Source organism: Equus caballus, chromosome 5, assembly GCF_041296265.1.
Source record: "Equus caballus isolate H_3958 breed thoroughbred chromosome 5, TB-T2T, whole genome shotgun sequence".
Taxonomy (NCBI): domain Eukaryota; kingdom Metazoa; phylum Chordata; class Mammalia; order Perissodactyla; family Equidae; genus Equus; species Equus caballus.
In genome coordinates, this window is record NC_091688.1 from 55,163,280 (window position 1) to 55,183,538 (window position 20,259).

General features: G+C 43.5%; 1 protein-coding gene and 1 long non-coding RNA gene across 3 annotated transcripts in view; both read left to right on the top strand.

The window, feature by feature from the left end:
• The window catches only part of REG4 (regenerating family member 4), a 54,022-nt gene extending 39,689 nt beyond the window's left edge, over positions 1–14,333 (top strand). Inside the window, 5 exon segments of the mRNA XM_023642105.2 lie at positions 2,923–3,078; positions 3,179–3,388; positions 5,564–5,666; positions 7,223–7,425; positions 14,278–14,333. Of these exon segments, the coding sequence (XP_023497873.2) occupies positions 2,923–3,078; positions 3,179–3,388; positions 5,564–5,666; positions 7,223–7,425; positions 14,278–14,333 (728 nt within the window).
• Positions 14,333–20,113, top strand: LOC138924096 (uncharacterized). 2 transcript variants are annotated; one of them, XR_011438722.1, is made up of 4 exons: positions 14,333–15,353; positions 16,165–18,743; positions 18,866–18,976; positions 20,075–20,101. It is a non-coding gene; the product is annotated as an uncharacterized lncRNA (long non-coding RNA). The 2 variants fall into 2 exon arrangements; XR_011438721.1 differs by having other exon boundaries at positions 16,165–18,976; positions 20,075–20,113.
• Positions 20,114–20,259: the final 146 nt, after the last annotated feature.

Below are 20,259 nucleotides of genomic sequence, written 5' to 3' on the forward strand. Positions count from 1 at the left end.
AAAAGGGGGACTCTACCTGACACCTGGCTCCAGCCCTTACAGCCAGGAGACCTTGGGCCAGTTACAGACTCTCTCTGTGCCTTGGTTTCTTCATCTGCAAACCAGGGAAATGTAACGCTTTCCTCACAAGTCGATGGTGAAGGTTAGAATTAATAATGTGTCTGAAATAATCATCCCCAAACTGTGAGGAAGGTCGATGACATCAGTGGGCCCTAAACCTGTTTCGCATCTGAGTAACTTCAGCAAATACATTCCATGCCCCACCTCCGCCCATTGAATCAGAATGGCTACAAGTGAGGACTGTGAACTTGATTTGCACTAACCCTCCCAGATGATTCTTATAATGATTCCCTCCTGGGGTGGGAAGCACTGAGCTGTGTAACTTTTACCCAAAAGACAAAAGTGGGACAGAGAAGAACCACAAGGACATTTCCAATCCATTCTCTAAAGCAGAGGAGGAACTGTTGGAGGACCCTAGAATGGAAAGGGACCTGGCGCGCCTGACCCCGTTTTAACCTCATCCAGTTTACAGCAGACACACAAGCCTTTGGGGACATACGCCTGAGGTGCCTGACAGTCCACCTTGAAAACAGTGAAAGCCTTCATTTCAAATTCTAGCTTGCTTTCAATGGAAGTTAAATTTACCCTTTTTTGCTCATTGAAGGGAGCAAAGACTCCTTCTCCAAGACTCCTACCTTACAAAAATTCATCATATTGCTATTAATTCCAACTTCAACAGAGATATTTAAGTAAGAAAGACGCAGAAATAGTCTAGCCACTTAAGAAACCAGAACATTAGCAAGACCATTCAAGTTCAGGACAGTTCAGCCCAACAGATCACAGTAACTGAGACATCACTCCTGAGTTACAGGGAGGTCATCCCTTCCTGTCATTTGACATCATGCCGACTCTAATGAGGTGGGAAAGCAGCTACCCATTCTCAGATATGGGTTGCTCTTGCCTCCAGACTGTGTCTGACGTCCTGACACCATAAGCAGTTCAGGGAGACTGTGGAAGAGCCCAGCCGTCACTTCTGCTATTGGACGTGCATGGAGCTGGGTTAGTAGAACAAGGGAGCGCTCTAGAAGCAAAGCTATATCACAGAGAGAGAAAAAGAACAGCAGTAAATGGGACAAATGCAGGACAAAGACAAAACAGATTTCTCTTACTGTGGCAAAACACAAGGTGATCACTTACTTGCTCTTATAATAAAAAGTGTTTTTTCTGTTTTTAATTTGGCTAAATAAATTTAATGTCCCTCTTCTGGTTTCTTACTTTACTTCTGGACCACAGTATTACTTCAAATGATTATGATGAAAATAAAATGCCATCGTATGCATATTGTGCTTAGCAAAATGCCTGGCACCATATCATTCAATGAACTATTACTGTTATTATGATTACTATAATCAGCACTGCAAAAAACACACCCCTGTGTGACTTCCAGTAACTCATGTAACTTTTGCAAGCCTTCAGTTTCATCATTTTTTAAAGTGACGGAACTTGACAAGTTTTTGTTTCTCCCAAAGAATGTCAGGTCCCAGAGACACCAGAAAATAGGTTTCTTTAAAGCCTTTGATGGATCTCACACATCAATATCATTACACGATGTCATTGGAGGATGGCATGGAGCGGGGAGAAGATACACTTCAAAAGTGGTTCACTTTGACATGAATGCTGGGGGGTACCTGGTCACACCAGTTGCACCCTCAACTCAGACAAGTCCAGGAGCTAAACTGAAGAGACCACTAAACTGGAGAGACTGCTACAAGGGGTCTCCCAAGTCTCAGCCTCACAAGACCCAGTTGGGATCAGATGCTGAAGAAGTAAGGAGGGGCTCCGGGCATCATTTTCCCCTGCCTGCCTCTCCTTCTCTTCTAAACCTCAGCTTCTACGTCACGGAACCCTGTTGCACATGTACACTACGGATCATCGACCATCCCGGACCCCTGACTTTGAACTGACCGTGTTCTGTTAGTGGAATACAACTACAGATCAGTGGCATGAGGACAAGTCAAAGAGATCTATCAAGCAATGTCCCATAAACACTGCTCTTGATCCCTGTCTGTGCAATATGTGAGTGAACTGAATGACAGGAAAAATAGCATCAGGTTTGCAAGTCTTTGCAAAATAGATGGTCACTACATGTCTTCAAGGATACATACCTAAACTATTTTAATCATTTTGACAGCTTGGAAAGAACACTTTGGGACTAGAATGAACTCTGTAAGTGACAAATATGAAATACAGTGTTTAGGTACATTAAAAAAAGAAAGCAAGCACCTGACATATAGGAGTTTAGGAGGTAGGGATGTCACTTGACTTGAGTTTAATGAAAAGCCAACATGCTGTGCCACTGATGGATAAGAAGCTGACGGAACACAGGGATGCAGCAAGAAGGATATTGAGAGAGTCAGGACAGAAAACATTTTTGTAAATTCATTATTCATTCTGTTAGCCTGATACTTTGCTTTTTTCATGCACTTTTTAACAGATATAGAAAAGACTGAAGAATTCCCAGAGAAGAACATCATGAGAGTCTAAAAGTTTGACAATTTTCACTGGTGGAAAACACTTCAGATCTGTTTTAATTAAAGGGAAAGGTGGGGTGATTTCATGACAGCCCTTAAGAAAATAAAACTTGTTGGGAAACTATTTCTGCCTTGATGTTTTTATAAACACAAGAACGAACAGTGGGAAATTATTATGCTTAGATATGTCTCGGAAAAAGATAGGTCGGTGGTATCAGCACAAGCGTAGACAACTCCTGAGAGTGGCTGCTGAGGGGTGGCCTCATCAGTGGTGACTTTCAGAAGAGACCAGGTGGCCTAGTGTATCATCACGGCCTAGGCAACTGGAAGGCAGGGGCTTCTAAGATTCCATGACACCCCCCACCTTCCAGTTCTGTTATTGCAACTCCAGACTGTTACCTGGCACGCTGGGTCCTCCCTCCGTCACTCATGTTGGAGTGTGAGCTAGAGGCAGTGCCTTTGGCTCTGAGCTCTGGCGTCTTGAACCTTGTTTTGGGGGTTACAGACTCGCTAGTGTTGTGGGGTGTTGATCAACTTGTTCCCGACAGTAAGTTAAGAATTCCTGGATCATACCCCTCAGTCCTCATTAAACCTATTTGCTTTCACTTGTTTTTAACCCATTCTGTGTTTGGGTCTCTTCTCCCCAGTCCCTGCCCTACCTCTTCTGCCCCACGTCACCATGGCAGTTTCTCTTGGCCCTGTGTCTGATCCGGGGGCCGAAATGACCCTCCTGGAAATCAACCAGGAGCTTCAGTCTCAGCTGGAACAAAGCAAACAGGACTTTCGAGACCTCAAAGAGAAGTTCCTTGTCTCTGAGTCCACCACCTACATCCTGGCCAACGAGCTGCAAAAATACAGTAAGTCCTACAGGGTCATGGTCACCAGAGTGATGAGTGACCACTGTGCTCCCTCTAAGAAACTAGAAACTCTCCATACCTTTTCTTCTGTTCCCTGAGGCAAAATAAATTTAATTCTGACCACAATCCAGGAAAGGTACAAGTGGGTTTTTACCCTCAGTTTGCTGAGCATGGACAAACCGAGGCCCAAAGAGTTGAGGGACTTTTCCAGGTTGGCAGTGAGGTGTAGGTGGGATTAGCGTTAAAATCCCAGTGATTGATTCCTGGTACAGGGACAGAACTGCATGTTTCCCTCAGCATCCACTCTGTACGGAATCAGATCCTGCATCACTGTTGGCCTAAATGTCCGGGATTAATGAGCTCCATCAGTTCAGGCTTCTCTGAGGTCCCACTAGCAAAGCTCTGTGCTCCTTACACTGGGGAGACGGGGTGATGGTACCCACTGGGGGAAGCAGGTGATAGAACCTGCATTACAGGAGCCTGAACATGAGTGTGCTCCTCACTGACACTGTGGTATCCGTGAGTGATGCCATCAAGACAGAGACGACCCTGCTGAGTGGGAAGCTGTGCTTCCTGAGCACAGGCTTTTGTTTCTGAGTCCAAGGAAGCCACTTTGCCTCTTGTGGTGAGGTAGAGGGTGTTTCTGGGGAAATGAGAGAATCCATACCTCCTCTTCTGTGTCTCTCTGAGCTGGTGAACCTTTGGTGATGCAGGACTGCCAGCAGGTCTGGGTGACCTTGAGGGTCTGGGCTGTGAGACTTGTGCCCAAAGTCAGAATGATGGTAAGTGGGGGTGGCCACCAGCCCCAGTGAAAACTCAAGCCAGTGTCTGGGGCAGGCCCTTCCCTTCCACAGTCAGCCTCGCAATTGGAAGCTCAAGCACCTGTTCAGTAAGAGGGGGCTGTAGTGACGAAAGGGATCGTGAGAACGGGGGCACGTGCGCAACAGAATGGTTGATTAGAAGGAACCTTGACGACTCTGAGCCTGAATCGGTGTCATTTTCCAACAAACCATTGTAGGAGGGGTTAAATTAAAATAACTGACAGAAAAGTAAAAATTGAAGCCTGCTATTTAAGAAAATGAAGAGATGAGGTTTTGAGAAAGGACAGACTAAGTTTTATTTACATCTTTTTTTTACAATCGTAACTTAACTGTAGAAACAAATTTTGAAGATGATGAGGAAGAAAGATGTCACCCAAGATCTTCGTGTCAAGGTAACACAGTGCAGTGGTGAAGAGCGTGGACACCGGTCCCGTCTTCCTGGGCTCAGATCTAAGCTGTGGATCTTTCTGTGCCTCAGTTTCCTCCTCCGTTAATATGGCGCTGTCATAGTGCCTACTTCTTTGAGTGACAGCAGTGAATTACATGAGTTATTTCTTTAAAGTTCCTAAAGCAGTTCTTTGCACAGATTAAACACTATTTATTAGTTCTTCCTTCTACTATTTTTAATTTAAAACAATTTTTTTTTTTGAGGAAGATTAGCCCTGAGCTAACATCTGTGCCCGTTTTCCTCTATTTTATATGTGGGACGCCAGCCACAGCATGGCTTGATAAGCAGTGGGTAGGTCCACGCCCAGGATCTGAACTGGTGAACCCTGGGCCACAGAAGCAGAGCATGAGAACTTAACCACTACCCCACTGGCCCGGCCCCTAAAACAAATTTTGTTAGAGTCTGTGCATATTTCCTTCACGGATGTATGGTTATGCATTATACTTTACAGAACCATATTCTCAAAAATTATTTTATCCTTAAGGTACTTGAGCTCAGGGGAACCAACAGTCAGTAGGCCTAGGGGCCTTCCCGAGCACACAGGGATCGCTACTTCATGCCTCTGCTTAGTGTTTTACTCAAGAGGCTGCAAGTCTTGGTAAAGTGGCCCAGGACTCAGGGTCAGTCTCAGGGGATGTGAATTCTGACCTTGCCAAACACCAGCTAATCTTGTCTGGTCACTTTCTCTTCCTTGGAGCTTCTCTTTGCTCAGCTCTCAAATGAGGAGTGACCAAATGCCATGTATTTGGGAGGCTGAGCAATAGGATGTGGAAATCTCAGTGGAGAGCCTGGTGCTGGGGTTATATCTCCCTCTGAGAGAAGATGGAGCCTGCCTCCTCCCTTGCAGGCAGTGACCACAGCAGCATGGCCAGCTTTCCACTGAGGCCGGCCTCTCTCTTTCCTCAGAGTGTGGAGCGTGCAAAGACATCATTGAATCAGTGCTGGGGGAGAAGCTGCAGTTCCAGGAGGGGAAGCTGACAGAGAAGCCAATGTTAGCGGAGAAGCTCAAGTGAGGGGGGCTCTGTGCTGGGCGTCTGGTGGGAAGTTGTAGGAATCTCTGAAGGGGGCAAGGAGCAATGCTGGGCCAGGGGAAGGGCAGAATTTTTTATGGCAGCCATATGCGTACGAATATGAATAACACAATTAGAGAACAATAATTGGTAAATTATGGACTCCAATTACTCAAAGGCTCCTTGACTCTTTTTTTTAAAATAAAATTTATTGAGGTGAAATTCACATAACGTAAAGTTGACCAAATTCAAGTGAACCATTCAGTGGCACTTAGGACATTCACGATATGCAACACCACCATCATAAACCTTTCTTTTTTTTAAATGTGTTTATTTATTTGTTTGTTTTATTGTGGTAACATTGGTTTACAACATTATACAAATTTCAGGTATATATTGTTATACATTTCGATTTCTGTGTAGACAACATCATGTTCAGTTACCATCTATCACCACACACAGGTACCTAATCACCCTGCTCCCCCTCTTTCCTCCCCCCTCTCCATCTGGTAACCAACAATCCAACGCCTGTCTCTATGTGTTTGTCATTGTTTTTATCTTCTACTTATGAGTGAGATCATACTGTATTTGACTTTCTCCCTCTGACTTATTTCACACAATCACCTCCTGGCTGACTACAGCTTATCCTCCTTTCTTTCAACAAAAAGCTGTCATTCTAAAGTTTTTGAGAAACCTCCATAGTGTTTTCCACAGTGGCTGCACCAATTTGCCTTCCCACCAACAGTATACGAGGGTTTCCTTTTCTCCACCCGTATGTGGAATCTATAAAACAAAACAAAACAAACAGACTCATAGACACAGGGAACAAACTGGTGGTTACCAGAGTGGGGAGGGGTCTGGGGCGGGTAAAATGGATGAAAGCGATTAAGAGGTACAGACTTCCAGTTATAAAATCAATAAGTCATGGGGATGCAAAGTAGAGCATAGGGAATATAGTCCATAATATTGTAATAACTTTTTATGGTGATAGATGGTAGATAGACTTATCATGGTGATCATTTCATAATGTGTATGAACATTGAATCGCTATGACGTACGCCTGAAATTAATGGGATATTGCATATCAATGATAATCTAAATTTTTTTTAAAAAAATGCTGTCTCCTTGGCACTGTCCTTCTTGTGTTCTTTCCAGTTAGCTCCAGCTGTACCTGTCCACATTTTTGTGTCTGGTTCGGCGTCCATTAACTAACTAAGGCACTATGTGTATTTTTCCATGGAAACGGACATGGCCATTCAGTAAGGAACTGAAGGGACATCTTTCTAAAGCAGGTTTAGGGAGACATTTGGTTTTGTTGAAAGAAGAAAACAATGAATGGCCTGGCAAGGGATCCTACAGGAGCAGTTTCTGATACAGACGAAGCCTTGGTTTTACCTTCTTCTTTCTCTTTGCCACAGGCAGGTCAGCACACATGTGCCCGAATTGTGCTTCAAGGGCTCCTCGGGGGATGTTCTCACTGAAATCTCTATTAAAACTTGTATAATCTGTGGTTCAACTCTGCATTTTTTAAATGGTCTCTTCTGTGCCACCCTAGGAAATGTCATGTCCTAATCCAAGATCAGGCTCAAGAGCTGGCCCAGTTACGGCAAACGGTAGAGGAAGGCAAAGAAGTTTCTGTGCTCCTCAAGTACCACTTCACCCACAGGGACCCTGCCGCCTACCAGGGGCAGGGCTTCCAAGACCAACTGGCTAAGGGACGCAGGCTGGTGGAGCGCCTTGCCCAAAAGCTCAGCCCAGGTAAGGCAGTCATGTGCCCTGATTGCACTGAGCTGCTCCAAGAGATTCCACTCACAAGGGATATTTTTCAACCAGTTGTTCTGGTTTCCATGTCATATTTGGGGCCATAACAGGGCCAGCACTGGCAGGTGAGAACAGAGAGGAGAAATGCACTGGGCCACAGGCCATAGTGATCCAACTGTCTGCTTCCTCCCTGATGGACAGTGAATCACATTAATGGATTTTTGAATGTTGAACCTCCTTTGCATACCTGGAATCAATCTCACTTGGCTGTGGTATATAATTCTTCATATACTTTGTTGCATTCAATTTGTCAAATTTTGTTGATGATTTCTTCGCCTGTGTTTGTGAGACTTAATTGGCCTGTAATTTTCCTTTTTGTAACGTCTTTGTCTGGTTTTAGTATTAGGATAATGCTGACTTCATAGAACGTGTTAGGATTATTCCCTCTCTTTCTATTTCCTGGAAGAGATTGTAGAGAACTGGCCTAATTTCTTCCTTAAATGTTTGATAGAATTCACCAGTGAATTTATCTGGGCCTTGTGCTTTCTGTTTTGGAAGGTTCTTAATTATTGTTTCAATTTCTGTAGTAGATATAAGCCTATTCAGATGCTCTATTTCTCCATGCCTGAGTTTTGGTAGATTGTGTGTTTCAAGTAGTGGCTCTGTTTCAAATTTTAGGGCACAGATTGGCTCCTAACATTCCTTTATTACCCATTTGATGTCTGTGGGATCAGTAGTGCCGGTCCCTCTTTCACTTCTCATATGAGTAATTTGTATCTTCTCTCTTTTTTCTTAGTTAATCTGGCTAGAGGTTTATCAGTTTTATTGGGCATTTCTAAGAATGTGCTTCTGGGTTTGTTGATTTTCTCTGTTGATTTCCTGTTTTCAATTTCATTGATTTCTGCTCTAATTTTTATGACTGTTTTCTTCTGCTTGCATTGGGCTTAATTTGTTCTTCTTTTTCTAGTATTCTAGGATGGAAGCCTAGATTATTGCCTTTAGATCCTTCTTTTCTAATATATGCAATACGATGCCATAAATTTCCCTGTAAGCACTGCTTTTGCTGCATTCCACAAATTTTGATTGTATTTTCATTTTCGTTCAGTTCAAAATATTTTTAGTTTTTTCTTAGGACTTCTTCTTTGACCAGTGTGTTGCTTAGCAGCCTATTGTTTCATCTACATCTGTATTTTGGAGTGTTGCAGCTATCTTTTTGTTATTGATTTCTAGTGTAATTCCATTGTGGTTTGAGAGCATGTTTTGTATATTTTCTATTTTAAATGTGTTAATGTGTGTTTTAATGGCCCAGACGGGGCCTACCTTAGCGAATGTTCCATGTGAGCTTGAGAAGAATGTGTGTTCAGCGCTTGTTTGATGAAGCGTTCTACAAATGTCAATTCTATCCAGTTGATTGATGGTGCTGTTTATTCAACTATATGCTTCCTGATTTTCTGCCTGCGGGTTCTGTCTGTTTGTGACAGAGGGGTGTTGAAATATCCCACTGTAATACTGGATTCATCTATTTCTTCTTGTAGTTCTCAGTTTTTGCCTCGTTTATTTTGGCACTCTTCTGCTAGATGCACCTTCAGAATTGTTATGTCTTCTTCGAGAATTGACCCCGTTTTGTTATGTAATACCCCTCTTTATCCCTGATCATTTTCATTGCTCTGAAGTCTGCTTTGTCTGAAATTGATTGAGCTACTGTGGCTTTCTTTTATCAGTGATAGTGTGGTATGTCTTTCTCCATCCTGTTTCTTTTATTATATCTGTGTCTTTTTATTTAAAGGGGATTTCTTATACACAACATCTAATTAAGTCTTATTTTTTCATCCACTCTGACAATCTATCTTTTAATTGGTGCATTTAGACCACTGACTTTGAAGGTTTTTGTTGATGTACTTGGATTAATGTCTACCATATTTGTTACTGTTTTATATTCATTGCTCTTTTTCTTGGTTTCTTTTTTTTTTTTTTTTTTTGTCTTGCACTCTTTTTCTGTCTTCTCTGGTTGTAAAAAAGAATTTTATGTGATTCCAGTGTTTTCTCCTCTCTTGGCACATCAGCTATACTTCTAGTTTTTTTTCTTTCATTTTTTTCAGTGGTTGCTCTGGAGTTTGCCATATACATTTACAAATAACCCAAGCCCTCTTTCAAATAACAATATACTGCTTCATGGCTAACACAAGTGCATTATAACAGAGTATTCCTGATTCATTCCACCCATCCATTAGAGCATTGCTGTCATTCATTTCACTTTTCCATAAGCTTTGATCTCTGAGTACATTATTGCAGCTATTATTTTGAACTGTTATCACATAGATCAATCAAGAATAAGACAAATAAACTGTTTTATTTTAATTTATTCCTTCTCTAATGCTCCTACTTTCTTTGTGTAGATCCCAGTTTCTGACTTACATCATTTTCCTTTGTTCTGAGGAATTTCTTTTGACATTTCTTGCAAGGCAGGTCTACTGGTGACAAAGTCCTCAATTTTTATTTGTCTAGGAAAGTCTGTCTTTTTCTTTCACTTATGAGGGATAAGTTACTGGATACAGAATTCCAGGTTGGTGGGGTTTTTTTCTTAAACTCCCTTCTCTCCTTGCTTGCATGGTTTCAGAAGAGAAGTCTGATAGAATTCTTATCGTTACTCTTCTCTAGGTAAGGTGTTTTCCCCTCTGGCTTCTTTTAAAGTTTTCTTTTGTCTTTGATTTTCTGCAATGGGAATATGATACTCTTTCCTAGGTGTATATTTTTTGGTATTTCCCTGCTTGGCATTCTCTGAGCTTCCTGGATCTGTGGTTTTGTGTCTATAATTAATTGAAGGAAATTCTCAGTCATTATTGCTTCAAATACTCTTTCCGTTTTCTGTCCGTGCTCCTTCTGATATTCCCATTATGCATATTTACACCTCTTGTCCTTGTCCCACAGTTCTTCGAAGTTCAGTTCCTTTTCCTTAATTTTCCTCTTTGAATTTCAGTTTTAGGCATTTCTATTGATATTATTAATGTCTTCTTTAGGTTTGTTAATAGTTGCTTTATGTACTTTGGTGCCCTGTGTTGGGTGCATAGATATTTATAAGTGTTATTTCTTCTTGATGGAATGTCCCTTTGATCATTATATACTGCCCCTCTTTGTCTCTCTTTGTCTGTCTTATCTTGAAGTCTACTTTGTCTGATAAAAGAATTGCAACACCTGCTTTCTTTTGTTTGCCATTATCTTGGACTATCCTCTTCCATCCCTTCACTCTGAGGCTGTGTTTGTCACTGGAGCTTAGATGTGTTTCCTGGAGGAAGCATATTGTTGGGTCTTGTTCTTTAATCCGTCTCACCACTCTGTGTCTTTTTATTGGAGAATTCAATCCATTTACGTTTGGGGTGACTATCGATATATGAGGGCTTAATGCTGCCATTTTATCACTCGTTTTCCAGTTCTCCTGTGTTTCCTTTGTTTCTCATCCTGTGTATTTTGGTCTGCCAATCGAGTTTTGTAGTTTTTAATGTTGTGTTTCTTTGTTTTCTCCTTATTTATTATTTGTGTCTCTGTTCTGCTGCTTTGTTTAGTGGTTACCCTGAGGTTTGTATTCAAGATTTTGTGGATAAGATAGTCCCTGTTCTGATGGCCTCTAATTTCCTTAGACTAAACCAATTCAGTCCCTTTCCTCTTCCCCTCCTAAGTTGTTTTTCTGACATCTTATTCCATCTTGTGTTATGAGTGTGTGGTTAAAATGACAAGATTATCTTTGTTTTTTGGTGTTTTCCTTCCCTTTGCCTTTAATGCTATACATGAGTATTTGGTATCCTGCTCTGATTGTGTCTACCTGTTTAACTCCTTACTCTGTGCTTTGTAACCCTTTCCCCTCCCTGTTTTTTTTCAAGAATGAGGGCCTTCTTAAGGATTTCTTGTAGGGGGAGTCTTGTGGGCACAAACTCCCTTAGCTTATGTTTGTCTGGGAAAGTTTTTATTTCTCCATCATATCTGAAGGATATTTTTGCTGGATAGAGTATTCTTGGCTGAAAGTTTTTGTCCTTCTATGATTTGAATATGCCATTCCAGTCTCTCCTAGCCTGTAAAGTTTCTGCAAGAAATTTGCTGAAAGCCTGATGGGAGTTTCTTTGTAGGTTATTTTCTTCTGCCTTGCTGCTCTGAGTATTCTTTCTCTGTCATTCAGTTTTGCCAGTTTCACTACTATATACCTTGCACTAGGTCTTTTTACATTGACGTATTTAGGAGGTCTGGCAGCCTCTTCCACATGGATTTCCTTCCCTAGGTTTAGGAAGTTCTCTGCTCTTCTTTCTTTGAACAAGCTTTCTGCTCCATTCACCTTCTCTTCTCCTTCTTGAATACCTAGAATTCTTGTTTCATTTCCTAATTGAGTTGGATATTTCTCGGAGACTTTCTTCATTTCTTTTTAGTCTTAGTTCTCTCTCCTTCTCTATCTGGAGCATTTCAACATGTTTATCTTCAATTATGCTGATACACTCCTCTATGTTGTCCACTTGAGCATTCAGGGAATCCATATTTTGTTTTATTTCTTCCATTGTGTCTTTCATCTCTAATATTTTTGATTGATTCTTCTTTATAGTTTCAATCTCTTTTGTGAAGTAGCTCCTGAACTCATTGAATGGTTTTTCTACATTCTCTTTTACCTTGTTGAGTTTTTTTATGATAGCTGTTTTGAATTCTTTGTCATTTAGACTACATATTTCTGCATCCTCGGGACTGATTTCTGGGTACTTGACATTTTCTCTCTGGTCTGGAGATCTAATATAGTGTTTTGTGTTGCTAGAGGTGATGGCTCTGTTCTTATGCATCCTGATATTATTTGGTTGCAGTTACCACATATCGCCACTTGGTAGGAGTCAAGAGCTGCATATTCTGAGCCCTCTGCCTTCAACCAAAATCCCAGGGGCTGGAGCTGGAGTTGGGCAGCTGGGAGGAGGGGCACTTTCTCCTGCATGCTCTTGGGGCCTTCACACTCTGCTCTCCTGGGGTGTTGGCTTGATAAGGTTACCCCCCACAAAAGCTTTCTCCCCAGTAGAGGGCTTCCCTCTAGGCTGCAAGGGGGAGTCCTTGAAGTTGCCACGAATGAACATCTCTTCCCCCATTCCTTCCCTCTGGGAGGACTCTGGTGGTCCTGATCACAGTCTTTAGGGGAGGAAGAGAAGATTTCTCTTACCACATTCCACCTCCTCTGAGGGGGGCTCCAGCCTCTCTGCCCACAGTCATATGGCTGTGTGGGTCTCTATGATATTTTTTGTGTTGTGTTTGGATGTCTTCTCTTGGAGTAGGGATTTTTTTTTTGTTGTGTATTGGAAGGGAATGATTTCTGAGAGACCTCGCTCCACCATGATGCTGATGTCACTCCTCCAATAGCATGCTTTTTAATGTTGTGTTAAAAGCCAAACATGATGTACTCGGTAAAGGATTTGAGGTAAATAGGCCTTAGTGTGAGGTTTTGTCTTTATCTGCCTAGGGGTCAGGCTGGGTTTCCTGTTTACTGTAGCTATAGCTGTCAAAGGCTTAAATCTCCTCTGGCATATTTGGTTTTGTGTCCCCTGTTGTCTTGAGTTTCCCTAGAGATTTCTGCCTAAATGAGGCCTGAGCCTTGCAGTTCTCTCAGTTGTATTGCCCTGTTATCATAGAGATTCCTACTGATGTGGTGGTAAGGTGTTTGTCTGTGTGGAACCATTCTATCATCCTTTTGATCAGGTCTCAGTCTTTGAGTCAGCCTGTGTCCCTGGGTGCTGGCCTTCACACCACTTCTCAGGGTTCTCCCTCCTACCCCCCTCAATGGAAAAGAAAGGCTAGAGAGGGCTGGAACTGGGTACTTTCTTTAAAGATTCCTGTTTACAGCAAACTGTTGACAGTTTACAGGAAACTGATCCCAGGAAAGTTGGGATCTGGTTAAATCCCAGTTGGTTAAACTCTGGTAAAATAGTTTCTTTGAGAACAGGTCTTGTCAAGAAAATCAGAATGCTTTAGATATACCTCAGAATGGCTGCTTTCCTCTCACTCTGCCAGAAGTGCAAGGAGATTTTTCTCTAGGCTTCACTGTGAGAAACTGATAGGGTCCTGGACATAAAACTCTCCAGAAGTGTGGGGGCTCTCCTAAGACTGGGCCCCCCTGATGCATTAAACTCAAACTTCTCTGCACCAAGTATCTAGCAGGTAGTCAATTACATGTTAAGTTTTCCTATTCTGGTGCTGGCTCCCGCCTAGGTTTCTGCTCCAATAAGTTGTAATTCTCTGTATTCACCTAGCCTGTCTGTATTTCCAGCTTGGGGGGCAGCAGTTTGCTCTCTGACCTTCATTCTCTGATGGATCTAAGAAGACTGGTTATTTTCAGTTTGTTCATCTTTTTTCTTGTTCTGAGGACAGGAGTGATGAATTCCAAGATTCTTACCTGGTGGACCAGAAACTGGAAGTCTCCCCAGACGTCTTGACGGGAGAGTGAGAGGATTGTTTATTGTCTCCTTAGAGAAAGTTCTCACCGTGCCTGAGAACTAGCTTTATGTCAAGATGGATGATACAGTTGTAGAAGTCCAGAGGGAAGCTGGACAAGTACATGGATCTTGGGAACAAAAGATACTTCTAACATTTTTTCCAATACCAGGTAGAGCATGCCATGATGGTGATCTACCAGCTCAGGGAAACTGTCTGATGGATCATAGAAACATGCCAGAACATTTATTTAATACAAATAAGAGATCTTTCTGTACAGTTCTCTCAATGTACCCTGAAATCATACATAGGTATTTATACCTTCATGACCAGACAGGCCACTCTGTTTATAATGAGTGGCATGGAAATACTTAATGCCTCACTGGACATTTCTGAATTTGTTTGCAGAACATCATGAACATGAGGAGCATGAAGAAGAAAAAGCATCACTGGACCCCAGGTAACAAGGAATGCTCAGGGCCTGGAAGAGAATGGATGAAATATGAGGATGATCATCAAATGAACATACCAAGAGGTCAAAAGTAGCCACAGATTTCAAATGAAAAAGTAGCAAAAACTGCTGATTGAATGATGACATTCATTCAACCAGTAAGGAAATAGCCTTCTAAAAGGTTGTCCATTGTCTTTGTGATACGTGTAAACCTTACCTAAGGGAAATTAACCAGTCTCGGGGAATTTGTTGTAGTCACAGAATCCATCTGTTCACTCCACTATGGCTAAATTCAAGATGAGATGCATATCTGCTTTCTGCACGATGGGCTTTAGCTTGTTAGCAGGGATTTCATAGCAAGAAATGTAATTAGACCCCTCAAAAATCATATCACGTCACAATATTGTTAGAAAGAGGTCTAGAAGGCACAAGATCCCTGGGAATCTACAATATGTCAGGAACCTGTATTCCCTGGGCTGACGTATGTAACATTCAATACAATTTCTGCGCATGGTTGAGCCACTGTTCTGGTTCTCTGTGTCTGCTGAGTGCCATTGCTGTACCATACAGGTAGAGTTGATTCTCCTTCCTCATTGAGTGCTATCTGGCCAGTTCACTGAGCACCCACTCCCCTCTTTCCTGCCCTCTGGGGCAGCCACACACTGCCCTCATCACAGGAGGACTGTTTTCTTTCTCTTTGAGGGGACTGTCCCTTGCCTTCTGTGACCAATCCCTCCACCTCCAATCAGGACCACCTGGGACTCTGGCATGCAATCCTTCTTGGTTTCATCATATCCTTTTTCCCCTGGCCTGAGCACAGAGCTACAGGAAAACAAGAGAGTGAATGAAGCCCTGAAGGGCTCAGTGGATGAAGGCCCTATGACTTCTTCCAGTCACCAGGACCTGTCTGCTTCCCATGAGCTTCCCAGCACCAATGTCTTCTTGTCTGAGGAGCACGCAGACTGTTCTGCACTGGGTGCAGCTACTGAGTACTCCCATCGTCAAGAGAAGAGAGCTCCAACAGGTCTCCCAGGTAGTGTCCATATTCTTTGTGCCCCACACCTCTGTCCAGGTAGAGAGGTGTCATCTCTGCCAGCTGGCCCTGAAGACTTATCTTGATTTGAATCAGAACCTACGACTCAGTTTTAAGCATACACATCAGGTGGGTCAGGTAGTTCAACACTCTTCCGAGTCCCAGGCCAAATCTCTGTCATCCCCGTTACCATGCCTGCTCCACTCCAAACAGCAGTCTCTGTCTCCTCTAAGTTGGCTTGTCCTCAATAAGGAGCCATCTAAGTGTCAAAGATAAACACCTCTTGAATGGCTCTGGAATTTTCCCTGAATGCATGGCGTGAACCCTGGCACCCTCCACAACTTTGAATAGCAAGAATCCTGTTCTCTAGGTGGCACCAAAGATTCTTTCCAATTTATGAGTGAATAAATTCCATCCATCAGTCTAGTCTCAGTGTATAACTTCATCCAAACCAACTGCAGCCAGGATACCTGATGGACTAAGAGCTTAATCTTGCAGCAACATTTCCAGAAAGCAACTAGATGAGCTGCTCATGACCTCTGAAAGAATATGTTCACTTTTTGCCCAGGTTCAGGGCAGAGAACATTGTGATATTAATCTACGAGGTCAGAGACAGTCTGCCCAATGACTCAGGAAAGGAAGCCTGGTCACTTTCGGAAGACACAACCCGAGGCCTCCTGAAATATTCTGAGAATATCCTGTTCTCACACTGAGAATACTTGTGTCCCTGTGTTTAAATAGGCCCCTGGGTTGGTAATGTGTCAAGAAGCAACTTTTTTGTGTGACTGGCCCTGTCCGAATTTATTTTCAGAAACTCGAAAGGACCAGAAGGATGAGGAAAGAGAACAGCCAACAGCCCCCAGGTAACTGATAATCCTGGCTGTGAATGCAATGGTGACATCTGAAGATCTCAAATCCTGGGAAAAGCAGAAAGTGCCAAATAGACGTATTTCATCCAATCAGACAAGCACGAATTACCCCTTTTAAGAATGCTGTCTATTTTCTTGCGAGTTGTCCTGTTAGTTTCCACTTGGTATAAATTTCTCAAGTTTAGGAACCTAGAATCAGTTTGACACAAGGCAAAGTAACAAATCTTAGAGATTTCCTGCACTCAGGGAGACCATGTGTCCTCTCTTGTTCGGGGAAAACTAAGATAAGATGCATAACTTCTGTCTGCACATTTGGCCAGTTTCTTGGTGAGAATTTCATAGCATGACATATAGCTAGACAAAAATGTGTATATGGTATTACAGTATTGAGAGAAACAGGCCTAGAAGGCACAAGACGTCTGGGAGCCCACAATGCCCCAGGAGCCTTTACTCACTGGGCCTCTGTAAGAAAAGTGGAACAGAAGTTATGCTTTGGAGTTGTAGGAGCTCCTGTGGTTCTCGTTGTGTGCTCTGTGTCATGACTGTGCCATAGAGGAGAGCTGAGTCTCCTTCCTCATTAACTTGTTATCTGGACAGGGCAGTGAGCACCTGCCGCCCTCTCTCCCACCACCACGGCAGCGTCACTTAGTTGCAGTCATACAAGGATTGTTATCTTCTTCCTACTTCAAGGGATGCCCTCTTTACCTTCTGTGACATCTCCCTTAGTCTTCCAGTCAGAACCAGTTGGGATGTTGTGGTGTCCAATCTTTCCTTGTTTAATATTCTGTTATCTTTGTGCCTCTGGGCTCAGCAGGGAGCTCCAGGAGGAGGAAATGAATGATATGCTCCAGGATTCTTTGGATGAACAGTATTTGACTCTTTCCAGTCACCATGACTTGTCTGACTCCTGCCTCCCTCCCGATAGTCCCACCATCCCATCTGATGAGCATGAAATCTGCTCTTGTCTGGATGGAGCCTGTGAGTACTCTATTGTAAAGAGGACAAGCTCCGAATGTTCTCCAGGTAGCCTCCAAGTTCTTTGTGCTCACACCTCTGTCCAGGTACAGAAATGTCTCTTTGATGGCAGGCCCTGGAGACCCATCATGGTTTGAATCAGAATCTAAGATTCAGTTGTAAGCACAGACATCGGGTGGGTCAAGTAGCTGTACACCCTTCCAAGTCCCAGGTCAAATCTCTGTCACCCTGGGGCCCAATGCCAAGTACAGGCTGGTGAACACCAGGTAAACCAGAGTGGGGAGATTGAAGAGATCATAACACGCTTCCAGCCATGCTGATGCTTGTGCACAACGGGAGTCTCCATGAGCTCTTTCTATAAAGATGGCCCTCTGATCTCTCCTGTAATTTTCTTCCTAATTGAGTTCCTGAACTGAGCATTAATGACTGTCCAAGTAGGGTGGTAGTCTTGCCTATCTCTTTGGAGATGTTGTTACCATGGTTCCTCAGCTCTGAACTCCGGTCTCTCTCACCTCTGAGACATCTTGTCCTTGCTAAGCAGTCTGCTGAGGAAAAAGACAAAGATACCTCTGTCTTTCCATGTCTGGAGTTTGCCCTGAAATCAAGGCATGGGCCCTGGTGCCCCCACCTCTATGAATCACCCAGGTCCCTGGCCTCTCGAAAGCGCCAAATATGCTTTCCTACGTGGGGTGTATGGATTCCATCCATCAGTCTTGTCTTGGTGTATAATCCCATCTGTCTCACCAAAGACCAGGGTGTCTGCTGGGGCCAAGCTGACTCTTTCAGCAACACCTATTGAAGGCTGCTGACACGTTCCTTGTGCTTTTGGGGAAGAAAGACATGTTTAACTGGTTGCTCAACTCAGGGAAGAGGCTATGGGGATGACGATCTACCAGGGCTGGGTCAATTTGCTTGATGGCTCAAGAAGGCAAGCCCGGCCGCTTCTCACAAGGCCCAACTTGAGGCCTCCTGCAGTGTTCCTCTCAGAAGACGCTGGTTTTGCTCAAAGAATATTGCTATCCCTGTGCTTGTATAGTTTGGGGAAGGGAGAGATGTCTCTGTCCTACTCAATCGGCACTTTAAGGACCTACTCACTACAATGACCTTGACAATGACAAATAAAAATGGCAAGCAATAGGATATTGGAGTATATCAGGAAGCCATTTGGTATAAACCTAATTCGGCCTGACTTTGTTTTTTCCAAAAGGGCCTGACTGTGGCTATTGAGCACGCACTGTATATCTGCTTAGACATTTCCTATGGCCAGAACAAAGGCCTTTGAGATAAAGGTGCAGCTTCCCCCCACATTAGAATTTCCTTAGGGATAAGCATTTTTCCTTAGGCTAGGAACTGATTGCTGCACTCACCTTTGACCACCCAGCTCACCTGTGACCACTCAGCTGGAGACAACAGACTGCCACCCTGCTGTGTTCACTGAGACAGAAGACCTACCTGCTGTGTCCATCATTCGGCTGTGCCGACAGAGCAGTCATGAGACTATTGTAAAAGGGACATTTCAATCCTATGTGAAACATCCTCTCTGGGGGTATATAACCACTCTGTGCACCCCACTTCTTCGGTGCCCTTTCTTCCTTCGGGAAGAAAGGCCCCGGGTTATAATCCTCAGATTTAAGCTCAGAATAAACTCACCCAAATTTTCATTTATAGATTGGTTATGGATTATTTTCGTCGACAACAACTACCAGGGACAGGGTTTGCAAGAGCAACTGGCTGTGGGATGCAGGCTGTCATAGGGCTTCACCCACAATCTGAGCCCAGGTAAGGCGGCCACAGGCCCTGATTCCACTGAGCCCCTCCCACGTCCTCAGCTCACAAGGGACTCTATACAGTCACTCGTCATGTTTTTCCCAGCTGTCCTGGTTTTAATGTCACATTTTGGGCCATGACAGGACCAGGTCTGCCTGAGTGGTAAAACAGAGGAGAAATGCAGCAGGTGGAGGTCATAGTGTTGCAATCATTGCTTCCTCCCTGATGGACCATGGCCTTTGGGGCAGGAGGCAGCCTCCACCCAGTGTTAGAACACAGAAAGGAGGACATGACAGGAGGCAGCTTGTTAGAGTGAAAAGACCCCTGGACTGAGCAGGAGTTTCTCAGGCTCTTGCCTGAGCACTGGCTTTACAAAGAGCAGGCTAAGAGTTATTGATTTTTACTTCTTCCATAGCTGTCTCTTCATCTTTAAAATGGTTCAAATTATCTATTCACGGTAGCTGTCCTGATCAAATGTGGGAATGTTTACAAATGCACCTCAGAAAAATGAACGCCCCTCACCACGTGGGGTTGGATGAGGTGCCTGATGCAGTAGAACTTGGTGCTGGGAAGGTTGGTTTATACTGAAACGTTTTCCATATGGAGAATTTCCCCTGATAACACAAGAAGCCATCTCGGAGGTGCCCAGGAAGGCCTTGGATGTCTGGAAGGACTTGCCACAGGGTTGTCTGCACTCTCGTTAGAGAAAGGAGGAGATTCTGTATGAGAGCTGTGGCAGGACAGAGTCACTGAGCCTAGGAAGCAGCCTTGTGGCAAGGAGGAGGCGACAGAGGGAGAAGTCCAGAGGGCAGCCGGGATAGTATATGGCGATCTGTGGAACTAAAGAAATTTTTAACTTTTTGGCCAATTATAGGCAAAGCATGCCATGATGGTGAGCCACCAGATCAAAGACCTTTATGTGACGGCTCATCAAACCAAGCCAAGCGATTTCTTTAAAGACAAACTATGAGACCTTTCAGTACAATTCTCTCAGTGTCCTGAAATTGTCCCTGGTATTCCTGTCTCCCTGCCAGACAGGCCCCTGTGTTTGCAATGGGTGAGGTGGAACTGCTTAGTGTCTGACTACGCATTTCTGAATTTTTTTTGCAGAAAATCAGGAAGACGAGGAGGATGAGGAAGAGAAAGAACCACTGTCCAAAATGAATGATCAGGGGAGGATAAAGGACAGGTAAAGAATGGGAAGGGTCCTAGAAAGAACAAAGAGGGCCAAGGTGACCACATTCATGATGTGATGGTCACCCAAACCTGCAGATTGCACTCCTGTCATTCTCTCA